Source organism: Esox lucius, chromosome 1 (assembly GCF_011004845.1).
Source record: "Esox lucius isolate fEsoLuc1 chromosome 1, fEsoLuc1.pri, whole genome shotgun sequence".
Taxonomy (NCBI): domain Eukaryota; kingdom Metazoa; phylum Chordata; class Actinopteri; order Esociformes; family Esocidae; genus Esox; species Esox lucius.
In genome coordinates this window covers 40,910,823-40,924,811 of record NC_047569.1, presented here as the reverse complement: position 1 = coordinate 40,924,811, position 13,989 = coordinate 40,910,823, and the positions used below count along the sequence as shown (strand labels likewise).

Below are 13,989 nucleotides of genomic sequence, written 5' to 3'. Positions count from 1 at the left end.
GTCTATGGGTATAATGAGGAGATAGTGAGTATGTATGTATGTAGGTCTATGGGTATAATGAGGAGATAGTGTATGCATGTATGTACAGTGGGGAAAACAAGTATTTGATACACTGCCAATTTTGTAGGTGTTCCCATTTACAAAGCATGTAGAAGTCTGTAATTTTTGTCATAGATACTCTTCAACTGTGAGTGACGGATTCTAAAACAAAAATACAGAATCTAAAACTAATTAATTTGCATTTTATTGCATGAAATCTTTGGAGGGAGCTGAAAGTCCGTATTGCCCAGCGACAGCCCCGAAACTTGAAGGATCTGGAGAAGGTCTGTATGGAGGAGTGGGCCAAAATCCCTGCTGCAGTGTGTGCAAACCTGGTCAAGAACTACAGGAAACGTATGATCTCTGTAATTGCAAATAAAGGTTTCTGCTTCTGATGTATCAAATCCGTATGTCATGCAATAAAATGCAAATTAATTACTTACAAATCATACAATGTGATTTTCTGGATTTTAGTTTTAGATTCTGTCACTCACAGTTGAAGTGTACCTATGATACATATTACAGACCTCTACATGCTTTGTAAGTAGGAAAACCTGCAAAATCAGCAGTGTATCAAATACTTGTTCTCCCCACTGTATGTATGTAGATCTATGGGCATTAGGTGAGAGTTAAGCTAATGGTTAGGTTAAGGGAATAGACAACATTGAACCAAGCCCATATCAAACACTCTGGGCCGAATTCGCAGACAAAGATTTAGCATAATCAAGAACTAAAAAAATCAAGCTGAATGCAGATCTCTCTATGAGCTAAGTGATCAGCCTTCTCCGTCCAACAAAAGTACCGGCCTAAAAAAGGAACAGAACAACCTTCCATCCTACCTACATAAGGAACAGAACAACCTTCTCCATCCTGCATAAGGAACAGAGCAACCTTCTCCATCTGACAAAAAGAAACAGAACTGCCTTCTCCATCTGACAAAAACAACATCCAACATAAGGAACAGAACAGCTTTCTCCGCCCAACATAAGGAAAAGAACCTTCTCCATCCAACATAAGGAACAGAACAACCATCTCATCCTATATAAGGATCAGAACAAACTTCTCCATCCTACCTACATAAGGAACAGAACAACCTTCTCCATCCTACATATGGAACAGAACAAATTCTCCATCCTACATGAGGTAATATGTATATATATGCAATTCCCAGGATGTGTTTTTGATTCCTATGGGAGTCTATGTCAAAAAAGGATGAAACTGTATGCACTCGCTACAGTTTAGTGTATAAGAAAATAAATAGGGAGAGAGATAAGAGATACAGAGGGAAAAGAGAGAGACAGACACAGAGAGAGTGAGAGAGAAGAGAGGAAGAGACCGCAAAGTACAGAATCACCACCATAGATTTGTATGTGACCTTAGAGGGATTCAAACCCACAACTTTGTTATTAGCAGTGTGAGACACAAAATAACACTGCATTGCCTAGGTACAAGCCAGAGGTGTTAATCAGATCCAACATCTAGACAGTCAAAACTCCATATTGGGCTGCTGTGAACCATCACAGGTACATCAATGTTGATGTACCTGGTCACAGTGTTAGTGTGCTATCATTGGCCAGTGAGCAACAGTCCATGTGGGAAAATGTGGGGAAACCTCCATGTGACTGGAGAACATGGAGGAACATCCATGTGACTGGACAATGTGGGGAAACATCCATGTGACTGGACAACATGGAGAAACATCCATGTGACTGGACAACATGGAGAAACATCCATGTGACTGGACAATGTGACTGGACAATGTGGAGAAACATCCATGTGACTGGAGAACATGGAGGAACATCCATGTGACTGGACAATGTGGGGAAACATCCATGTGACTGGACAATGTGGAGAAACATTCATGTGACTGGTGGGATAATGTTAGGTCACTCCACAGATGATTCAGGAATGGTTTTGGGCCAATCCCTGATTTCTGACCCTAGACCTGCCCCCCTGATCTCCTTCACATCATGGAAGTGAAAGGCCCATGGATAACCCATGACATATCAGTGTAGTCTAGTGTATGCTAAACATTGCTTTCATTTCAAAGACTATGTTTGAAACATGTGTCATGCATTGTTTGATTTTGGACTAACTGATTGTTACAATGACTAAACTGAGAGTATCGCACCACATTATGTTTTGATGACTAAACCAATGTACTCATTATATTTTATCAAAGACCTAGTGACTGAATCAATGATTTTGTGGTAGAAGATGTTTGCAAACCAAATAAAATCAAAATCAGTTGTTTAAAATGCAAGATTTAATGGGTTACATCTGTAATCAGTTTGGAATTTTGTATTAAGTATTTTTTTTAAACCATAACATAGTACTGACAATAGTACCAAACAAATGAAAAAGATTCCAACTTCCTGCAATGCTAACTCTCTATCAGGCAAACTAATACCAGAAACACCAAATTATTCACTGAGTCATTTAACAGACACTTCTACCCAGAGTAACTTAACAGAGCAATTAGGTTTAACAGCCTCGCAAACAGACAGATGTTTCACCTTTTCAACATGGGCATTGAATCTGCCACAATTTCTATTTAGAAACCAACATTAAATGTGGTTAACATGTGTGTGTGTGTGTGTTTGTGTGTGTAGAAAATGTATCTTAAATTGATCAACTGTACCAAATCAGCAACACATAAAACTATTAAATCTCCAGAAAGAGACAAACGGCATAAAAGGTGTTCTGGGCATCTAGGTCTGATGCCATATCAGGTTAGCATGGGTTGAAAAGAAATAGCAAACTCTCTTCAAAGAACATAACGGCATCAAACCCCCTTTAAGGAACATAACGGCATCAAACTCTTCGAAGAACATAACGGCATCAATCCCCCTTCACAGAACATAACAGCATCAAACTCTCTTCAAAGAACATAACGGCATCAATCCCCCTTCACAGAACATAACAGCTTTAAACTCTCTTCAAAGAACATAATGGCATCAAACCCCCTTCACAGAAGATAACAGCATCAAACTCTCTTCAAAGAACATAACGGCATCAAACCCCCTTTACAGAACATAACAGCATCAAACAGTTTCAAAGAACATAATGGCATCGGACCTCCACAGAACATAATAGTAATCAAACTCTTTTACATGACATAGCAACATCAGACTTTTACAGAACATACTGCAACGGCATCAAACTCTTTCCATGATGTGCATAAGAAGGGTCAAGTAGTTTCCATTTAGAGAAGACGTAACATGACCAGAAGCCACGTTTAGTACATCAGTGGAACTAAATGGTTTGTTGACTTACAGCGATTAAAAGACACACCAAGGCAGATCAGTGGATTTTAATTAACTTGCCATAATTATACGAAATGTATGTTATTTGGCATTTCTGGATTAAATTGCAACCGCAAATCCTCTTTTTGCTTGGCTGACTGGAATGAACATCAAGTTGCCCAGACTGGAATGAACATCTAGTTGCCCAGACTGGAATGAACACCTAGTTGCCCAGACTGGAATGAACGTCTGGTTGCCCAGACTGGAATGAACGTCTGGTTGCCCAGACTGGAATGAACATCTGGTTGCCCAGACTGGAATGAACATATGGTTGCCCAGATTGGAATGAACATCTGGTTGCCCAGACTGGAATTAACATCTGGTTGCCCAGACTGGAATGAACATCTGGTTGCCCAGACTGGAATGAACATCTGGTTGCCCAGACTGGAATTAACATCTGGTTGCCCCGACTGGAACTGAATTTCTAGTTGCACGACTGGAACTAAATTTCTAGTTGCCCAGGCTGGAATGAACATCTAGTTGCCCAGACTGGAATAAATGTCTAGTTATCCAGACTGGAATGAATGTCTAGTTATCCAGACTGGAATGAATGTCTGGTTGCCCAGACTGGAATGAATGTCTGGTTGCCCAGACTGGAATGAATGTCTGGTTGCCCAGACTGGAACTGAATTTCTAGTTGCCCAGACTGGAACTGAATTTCTAGTTGCCCAGACTGGAACTGAATGTCTAGTTGCCCAGACTGGAATGAATGTCTTGTTGTCCAGACTGGAATGAATGTCTTGTTGCCCAGACTGGAATGAACATCACAGCCAGTACATGTGACTAGTGATGGCCATTTGAGGGTTCATTAGCGTTATTTTAGCAGCAGGATATTATGCTCGCAGCACTCCGATTTTCTTTATCACAATAAAAGCCTTAATTGAAATCTATAAGGCAATATAGTTAATCTAGTCTGTGAAAAAGAACAGACCAGAATAACATTGGAACGCACATTAAACATAAAATGTACACACTAGATTATTAACTATATTAACTTATATATTTAAATGATGGCTTTTCTTTTGAAAAATAAAATCTGAGTTAGTACTGCTAGCATTATATCCTGCTGCTAGAAGAACGGTAATGAAGCCTTGAATGGCCATCACTACATGTGACCCCACACGGTACCTATGACGACACACAGAACATGACAACAGACAGTAGGTATGACTACAGACAGTATATATGACCACAGACAGTACATATGACTGCAGACTGTACATATGACTAAAGAAAGTATATAGAATTACAAACAGAACATGACTACAAACAGTATGTGACTAAAGACATTAAATATGACTACGCACATTACATGACTATAGACACGACATGACTAAAGACAGAACATTTCACTACAGACAGTGTGTGACTTCAGACATCACATATGACTACAGACATAACATATTACTACAGACATCACATATTACTACAGACATCACATATGACTACAGACATTTATAGAGATATAGTTGTATTCATGTTCTGTACAGTAGTTGTGTATAGAATTCTAGTTCCATGTTAAATTGTAGCTCAACAGTATATTCTAGTGACATAGTACAGCAGGGAGCTGGCTGACTGGCTTAACTGGCTGACTGGATTACTGACTAGCTGGATGATAAAATGACTGGCTGGCTGGCTGACGAGATAACTGACTAACTGGCTGATATGATGACTGGCTGGCTGGATAACTGACTAACTGGATGATAACATGACTGGCTGGTTGGCTGACTTGATAACTGACTAACTGGCTGATATGATGACTGGCTGGCTGGCTGACTGGATAGCTGACTAACTGGCTGATAAGATGATTGGCTGGCTGGATAACTGACTAACTGGCTGATATGATGACAGGCTGGCTGGCTTGATAACTGACTAACTGGATGATAAGATGACTGGCTGGTTGGCTGACTTGATAACTGACTAACTGGCTGATATGATGACTGGCTGGCTGGCTGACTGGATAGCTGACTAACTGGCTGATAAGATGATTGGCTGGCTGGCTGGATAACTGACTAACTGGCTGATATGATGACAGGCTGGCTGGCTTGATAACTGACTAACTGGATGATAAGATGATTGGCTGGCTGGCTGTCTGGATAACTGACTAACTGGCTGATATGATGACAGGCTGGCTGGCTGGATAACTGACTAACTGGATGATAAGATGACTGTTTGGCTGGCTGACTAGATAACTGACTAACTGGCTGATATGATGACTGGCTGGCTGGCTGACGAGATAACTGACTAACTGGCTGATATGAAGACTGGCTGGCTGGCTGACGAGATAACTGACTAACTTGCTGATATGATGAATGGCTGGCTGGCTGACGAGATAACTGACTAACTGGCTGATATGATGACTGGCTGGCTGGCTGGCTGGCTGACTGGATAACTGACTAACTGGCTGATATGATGACTGGCTGGTTGTATAACTAACTGGCTGATATGACTGTTTGGCCGGCTGACTGGATAACTGACGGACTGGCTGACTGACTCTTGCTCTCTGCGATTCAGACAGCTTGTCGGTTCTACTCACTGGCTGATACCAAATATGACACTGACATGCTAAATTACTATAGTGTCTCTGCAAGGCTGTGTCACAGTCAAGACAATTATGGAGAAGCATGAGGCCATGAGAATCTCCGACGCCACGCTATGTCCAGCGTTCTGAAGGGTGCACTGTGAAGCATTATAACAAATCAAACCAATTCTCCCAGGGAGTATTAAAATGAACCTTACAGTCCTTCACCCACAAGGAGGCTCACATCCTCAGTTACCTATTTACAAGGTATCAAAAAACATGCTGGCCAAGAACAGACTATATGAAATAGTGACAAACACACTATACCAAACATGTTAACTGTGTGAGATGAAATGATCTCCTAACACATCACTACTGAACCTGTTCACTGTGTCTCCGCGGATACTCGGTCTAATACACTGCAACCTAAGAAGCTGTACTTCCTGACACGGGAACATTACAAACCGTAGGTCAGGCTCTTACCCCTGATTACATGTACATCGAACAACACAGCAGATTTTTTTGCGTGTTTGCTTGTTTCTATGATAGCTACATTTCAACAACAAAGCTGGCCCATTTCAGGAGTGCTAAAGGGGAATAATGTTTCTTATCCCCAATTCTAAAGTGGTAAAATGGAAACACTGCTAAATAACGGAAACTGAATAAGGAAATATCCTGAAGATGCTTGTTCCTGTATTAGTTCACTGCAGGTGTATTAGGTGAACCGGAACCTGGCAGTGTCATAATAACATTTGGCGACTTGGCCATTAAGGCCGTGCCTGTGTCACCACCACAGAGTAAAGCCTCCTTCAGACAGGCAGCCTGTGACCGCATGCCAAATGGCACCTTGTGCCCTAGGTAGGGCATTACTCTAGTGCACTCGGTTTCCTATACACTGCACTACTCCCATGCGGTGCTACGACAACCGGGGCACTGTGTAGTGGAATAGGCTGCCATTTGGGACTCAGGCAGCGCCCACACAGGCTTAATCAGATCCTGGCTTGACATGTTTCATCGTGACACCCTCCCAGAGCGCTGCGACCTTCTATGCTAGCACGGAGACTCATTGGGCCCTGGGGGGCAATTTAGCTACGCCGAGCCAGAGAGAGACAGAGGGTGTGTCTCCAATGGGAACACACTCCCTGTAGTGCCCCCTCCAAGCCCACAGGGCCGTGCCCGGACAAAGAGCCCTACGAAGGGTTTAGGTTTCCATTTGGGTCGCGCGCGGAAAGACGCAGAGAGGGAGAGATGGATATGAGATCTGGTCCTGTCTTTTCCTGTGTCTGATTTGACCAATGAGCTCTGTGACGCCGTCTCATCACTCCAATGTCACGCTAATCATCACCGCGGTCTTCCCAAATGGCACCTTAACCCTTCTATAGGGCACCACCTCTGAACCAAGCCATTATGTGGCTCCAGTCTGAAGTAGAGAATAGGGTGCCAGTTGGGATGCAGGACCCTATCATTAACCGTTAAGCGTGCCGGCCCGGCTTAATGTGACACATCAGAGGATACCATACTGGTTTTATTGCATCGTCACACCGTTACTGTTATCTAATAATAGCACATTTGTTTCGGGAGCGGTGAAGAAAACGCTGACGTTCTTCTCTGAGATCCATTTTGCATTCCAAACTTTATAAATTCATAATACAGGAGGCTTAATAAACCCTGTCCTGACTGATCTTCTGGGTCATACAGAGACCAAAACCACCCGTCCTGACTGGTGTCCTGGGTCATACAGAGCCAAAAACCATCTGACTGGTCTCCTGGGTCATACAGAGACCAAAACCACCTGACTGATCTCCTGGGACATACAGAGACCAAAACCACCTGTCCTGACTGGTCTCCTGGGTCATACAGAGACCAAAACCACCTGTCCTGACTGGTCTCCTGGGTCATACAGAGACCAAAACCACCTGTCCTGACTGGTCTCCTGGGTCATACAGAGACCAAAACCACCTGACTGGTCTCCTGGGTCATACAGAGACCAAAACCACCTGTCCTGACTGGTCTCCTGGGTCATACAGAGCCAAAAACCATCTGACTGGTCTCCTGGGTCATACAGAGACCAAAACCACCTGACTGATCTCCTGGGTCATACAGAGACCAAAACCACCCGTCCTGACTGGTGTCCTGGGTCATACAGAGCCAAAAACCATCTGACTGGTCTCCTGGGTCATACAGAGACCAAAACCACCTGACTGGTCTCCTGGGACATACAGAGACCAAAACCACCTGTCCTGACTGGTCTCCTGGGTCATACAGAGACCAAAACCACCTGACTGGTCTCCTGGGACATACAGAGACCAAAACCACCTGTCCTGACTGGTCTCCTGGGTCATACAGAGACCAAAACCACCTGACTGGTCTCCTGGGTCATACAGAGACCAAAACCACCTGACTGGTCTCCTGGGTCATACAGAGACCAAAACCACCTGACTGGTCTCCTGGGTTATACAGAGACCAAAACAATCACAGGATCAGACTCATTGTTCTGGTGGATAAACCGGGTGGGTGATGACAGAACATCAGAGTATAAGCCACTGAGCCCCCCGTTCACGAAACCATAGGCCACCCCTATATGCACCTCACGTTCACAAAGCCATCGCCCCCCGTTCAGGAAAACAGCCACACCCGTTCACGGAGCCACCGCCCCCCCATTCAGGAAACAAGCCCCTCCCATTCACGAAACCATCAGCCCCCCGTCACAAACCACCACTCCACCCCATATTGTCCAGGTGTGGCACAAAAGGGCACAAAATCTAATTCAAAGCCCAAACAAAGCACTAAAGCTAAATGGCTTTCGCTATAATTTCTAAATATAAAGTACTTTCAGAGCAGTGTGAAAGCACAACATTATCAGCTTTTAAATTATTGAATGGTTAATAAGGAGCCTCAGTATGGAAATGAGTCCCTATTTTAGTTTGGCAAAACTCAAGGACATGGTGACATATTGGTCATTTGCAATTTCAGTACATGTCTCCTTAGAGGGGAAACCAACCTTTATCACTAAGTTATATGAGCACGCTGCCAAGAGTTGACTACGTGTAGGTTCCAGAAGAAGAAAAAATCTCACAATGTACCTACACAAAATACCATCTCAACAGCCAGGACCACAGATCACATGACACAGACAGCCCAGACAGAATGGCACAAAGGTTCGGCTTTCCAAAAGATGTCAGCTGGCACAGCACAGTGAAAGACACATGAAGTATTCACGAATTCACCCGAGTGTACAGGCCTCGGGAGACATGCAGTATTCATCATGTATGTTCTGCATCCCAGAGCCCACAGACATGTAGACAGAAGAAGCCTAGATGTGTTCTGATGTTCACCAGAAATACTAAGCTTTCTCACAGTCCGTATCAACTAGTATATCAGCAGACAGACTGACAGACCTGGGCTCTAATACATGCACATTTAAATGTCAGCTATCTGAAGAAAAACAGTGTTAGACCCATGACCGTGCATTTAGGTCAGCATATTTCACCGTTTGAAAATACATTACAAGGACTTAACCACGTGTTATTTCAAATGAAATCTGAACATTTAGATTGTGTGTGAAAGTATTTTAAATATCTGAAATAGCATTTGAACCCAGCTGGTTAGTATGACATGAAGTGATTAGAATGACAGGAAGTGACTAGAATGACAGGAAGTGATTAGTACAACAGGAAGAGTCCGTACCGTTCTCCGTGTTCTCGTGCTCTGTGTCGGTAAGCGTCAGATTGGAGTTGGCCCGGCTGGACAGACAGGAGCTGCGACCTGACTTGGTGTTGCGAGCCCACAGCCGCACGGCATGCTCCGGGGACATGATCCCGTCCGTCTCTGTGTCTGCGTCCGAGCCCACGCTCACAGAGTAGTCACGGTGGGGCAAGGCCACGCCCACCCCGGCCGAGCCAAGACCCAGGTCGGCGCGGTAGGACGCCACGTGAGGAGGGAGCGGGTCCCCAAAACCTAGGTCTCTGAGAGAAAACGGCGCCCCTGCAGAGGGAATGGGGAGAAGATGTTTCCCTGTTTAAACTATAACCATGAAGCGACTTCACAGAGGGGCTCTTGGGTCAGTAGAAGCCTATATATCCAAGTAGTCATTTTTTATTGCTTATAGGATATGCAGGTTTATGTTTTGCAAACACGCACTAATTATAGTGCCGCTCCTTCCTATACATTTAGTATTCATGGCGTGTAAAAGGCCCTGCTAGCGGATGCTTCCAAGTCACCGTCCGCTCCTCAGGACAAATCCCAAATGACTTCCCATTACCTCTCTGGTTCACTACTTCAAACCCAGACCCATAGGGCAGTGGTCCAAAGTAGGGCACTAGGTAGGTAATAGGGTGCCATAGAGGACGTGGCCGAGAAGGTCATAAAAGACCTGAGGGAAGTCGTATACAGCTACCTTACCAAAGTCTGAGCCCCTCTGCACCCTCGTTAAAACAAACAACCAGAGTGGCACTTATCCTTCCCAGAAACGTACTACTGGCGAAAGTCTCTTCAGTTCCGTGAATACACGCTCGCTGGCTGTGATACAGAACACTGGATATTTTAAGCACAACCCAATGGAATAACGTCTTCGTTGCCGCCCTGAATATAATCATGTCAACAGATCTTTTCTGAAGATGATGTGTCGTGGGGAAGCGGATAGTCACAGTTGTGGGTATTTTCGAGCAACGGCACATCACACGATGAACGACTACCACAATAAACAATGGAACAGTAAAATGATTCTGAATTGTCATTCATTTGTTAAGGCCATTGTGATGATAACCAAGTAACTGTAGGGTGCCCACGACAGTTTGACTCCATTCCTCACTCCTAAATATGGCATCGTTTTGAGGTTAACTATTGTTTTTGCTGTCCAGCCTCTGCAGGTTGGCTGATGACATATCCACGCCAACCTCCTGGAGAGTGTTCCTGATCTGTGGGATGGCTCTTGGTGTTTTGTTCATTATGGTGAGCATTCCTACCAAAGCAAGCTGGGCATCTGTGGTCGACACACTGCGGAGGTCTTCATTTGCCACTGATGAGCTCAACAGTGCTTTCGTCCTTCTTCCTAATGCACCAAATAGTTTATCTGACACACCCACTGTTCAGGCTAAGATAGTTCCTTTCACTTCGGTAGTTTTATTTAGATTTATTATAAATAATCTTCAATGAGTAGGTGTTTCCAAACTATTCATGGGTAGTGTGTGTGTGTATATATATATATATATATATATATATATATATATATATATATATATATATATATATATATATATATATATATATATATATATATATACACACACACACATTACGGATGCATTGATAAAAAAAAATTAATGGGCGTAATTCGTAGAAGACAATCAGCCAATCAGCTTTTGATGGTGCTATTAATTTTAACAAATGCAAATTCAATCAACCAAACATTTTACTGGTCCTGTATTTATATTATAATATATTATATTTAAACTGATGAAATACCTGTTTTGGTACATTTTAGATTCTTAAAGTTCTTGGTTTAGGGATAAAACGTGTTTAGTAAAGCTTGGGATCAAGTGACATATTGTGCCAGAGTTCTCCTTAACCCAGCTTAGTAACCGCTTGTAATAAGCAGTATGTGAATCTAGTACTAATGTATTCATACTAGTCTAATAAAAATGTATTTATACTAGTCTAGTACTAATGTATTCATACTAGTCTAGTACAAATATAATCGTACTAGTCTAGTAGTCTAGTACTACTGTTTTCATATTAGACTAGTATTAATGTATTCACACCAGAGTAGTGCTCCTGTATTCATACTAGACTAGTACTAAAGTATTCATACTAGACTGGTCCTATTACATTCATACTTGACTAGTACTATTACATTCATACTTGACTAGTACTATTACATTCATACTTGACTAGTACTATTAATCATACTAGACTAGTACTATTATTCATACTAGACCAGTACTGTTGTATTCATACTAGACTAGTGATGTGGTATTCATACTAGCCTAGTACTATTACATTCATACTAAACTAATACTGTTGTATTCATACTAGACTAGTGATTTGGCATTCATACTAGACTAGTACTATTGTATTCCTAATGGACTAGTACTGTTGTATTCATACTGGACTTGCTTTAATACAAATATTACAAAAATTACACTTAGAAGATGGTTTTATTCAAAATATGAACACATCTGTTTACATCTGACAGGCCCCAGGTATCAAACCCCCAAATCTGTTGCTCTATGTTTTACAGTCTGGGTTGGTACACTGAGATTCTTTCTGGAGATATTTGTTTCAAAGACAGTGGTTCCCTCTGGTCTACAGCTGAGCCACTCATCCTGTGTCTAGATCCATGACCCGGCAGTCAAAGAACTAGGCTTATTAAAGTTAGTGCCTTATTAAAGTCAGGTCAGTGGGTAGGTGTGTTTCTCACCTTGTCTACAGAACTCGTCAGCCTCATGGTGGACCATGTCTTTGACCCGGCTGCCGTAGGCCGCCATCCTGGACTCCTGGTCGAAGGCCTTGAGGGTCTCGCTGGAGCTGTAACCTTTAGGGTTGACCTTCCCCCCATCCTCGCTGTCTGCTGAGGAGCTGGTGTAGCGGCGCTCCATGTCTCTGTGTGCCGTCAGCGAGCGGTACGGTCTGCGTTCTTTCACTTCCATGGTGGCTGCCTCTTTGCTCTCGTACACATCCACGGTAGGTTGACACAGCCAAGTCAGTCACGGCCACGCTGGGAGGAGAAGAAAGACAAAGACATGAGGGGAAGCCCAGGGTTGTTGATCTGGCTGGTTGAAGATTTTGTTTGTGTTTTTGGATTGGTATTTTTTAGATTGGTATTTTTTATAATAACAATCTAATGTGCACCTTCCGGCAGTCAGGTAATGGCTGATCTAGTGATCAAAACACCTTAATAATGAATGAGCATTAGGTTTGTCCCAGTCTGTCCTGATGAATCTACATACAGACTAAATGACAGCTACAGCCAGCTCCTATGTAGCTCAGTGTCACAGGAGCAACTGTGGTTCTGTAGGAACCCAGTCACACTTTACAGGGGATCTTATTAAGCAAACTACTCATGAGTAGGGCTGTCACAGTTATTACATAAATCCCTAATCTTGATTATTTCAGCCAGATAGCAATTATTTTTATGACAACAATCTTTTTGCACTTTTTTTTTCATGTTTCTAATCTGAATAAGGGATTTTAACGCCAGTGTTAGAAACGTCTCAACAAGTACCATGCGAATTATGTCTGTTTCCATCAGTTAGGATGTGCAGTGCATAGGTGCGTTTGACAGCTCTGTGGAAAGCTATAGGCGCAGATAATTTACAACTTATTTGCTTCTTAATTTCACTACGTTCAAACGTCGTTTAGAATTGTTTTGCTCCAATTCGCTTTTGTTATTTCGCAACATTATTATTTAATAGACGAACGCGTTTCAGTCGCTTATTTGTCGCATCAACTCGGATCGAAAAAACATTAAAAGAGGATAAAAGGCGAATGCAGTTCCATCAAGTTAACCAGTCCAACCAGTGGAGACAAGACGGAGTGTAAGCAATACTTCCGATTGCTGTTATCCTCCTGAGAACCTGTGCCCGCATATGAGGACACTGTTTTAGGCTTCCTGCACCATACTTCATTCTGCTTACCTTAAACCTATTGTCCTTATTAGAGGACAGTTGTCTGCGCCATGCTTATTATACTTATCACGTCATACTAATCCCAAATAGCTAAGAGAAATTAAAAATGCAAACATTATCTAAGCTCAGTTCTTAGGAGGTTAAAATACACAAAGTATTGCCTCCGGATATTCTGGCCAAGGGTTGGGGATTAACGTGTACACCGTCGCCCCCCTCAGCTGCTGGCAAGCTTCTCGGTCAATTCATCAGCTGTGTATTATGGTTAGAACAAGTAAGGCTCTATCCCCCGAAAAATTTCTTCCTGCTCGTATTCAGAGTTAGACATCTAACTCTGAATACGAGCAGGAAGACATTTTGTGTGTTTGTTTTCCTTTGTCGCTCAAGCTAATAAAGTTTGACTGTCCGAGGTGAATATAAAAGACGAAATAGGTAACTTGCTTTCTAGCTAGCGAATACTGACTTCCGTTAACTGTGATGTATACTCTTACTCTTCACGAAA

The 13,989-nt window shown here is 42.8% G+C and overlaps 1 protein-coding gene across 2 annotated transcripts in view; it reads right to left on the bottom strand.

Moving 5' to 3' along the window:
- tenm4 (teneurin transmembrane protein 4) overlaps positions 1–13,989 on the bottom strand; it is a 276,917-nt gene that overhangs the window by 203,960 nt on the left and 58,968 nt on the right. For both annotated transcript variants that reach the window (XM_029120114.2, XM_013135886.4), the window contains exons 2-3: positions 12,284–12,580; positions 9,553–9,849 (exon numbers count right to left, since the gene is read on the bottom strand). In XM_029120114.2, the coding sequence (XP_028975947.2) occupies positions 9,553–9,849; positions 12,284–12,512 (526 nt within the window). In that variant the 5' untranslated portion in view covers positions 12,513–12,580. The remainder of the gene's footprint in view (positions 1–9,552; positions 9,850–12,283; positions 12,581–13,989) is intronic.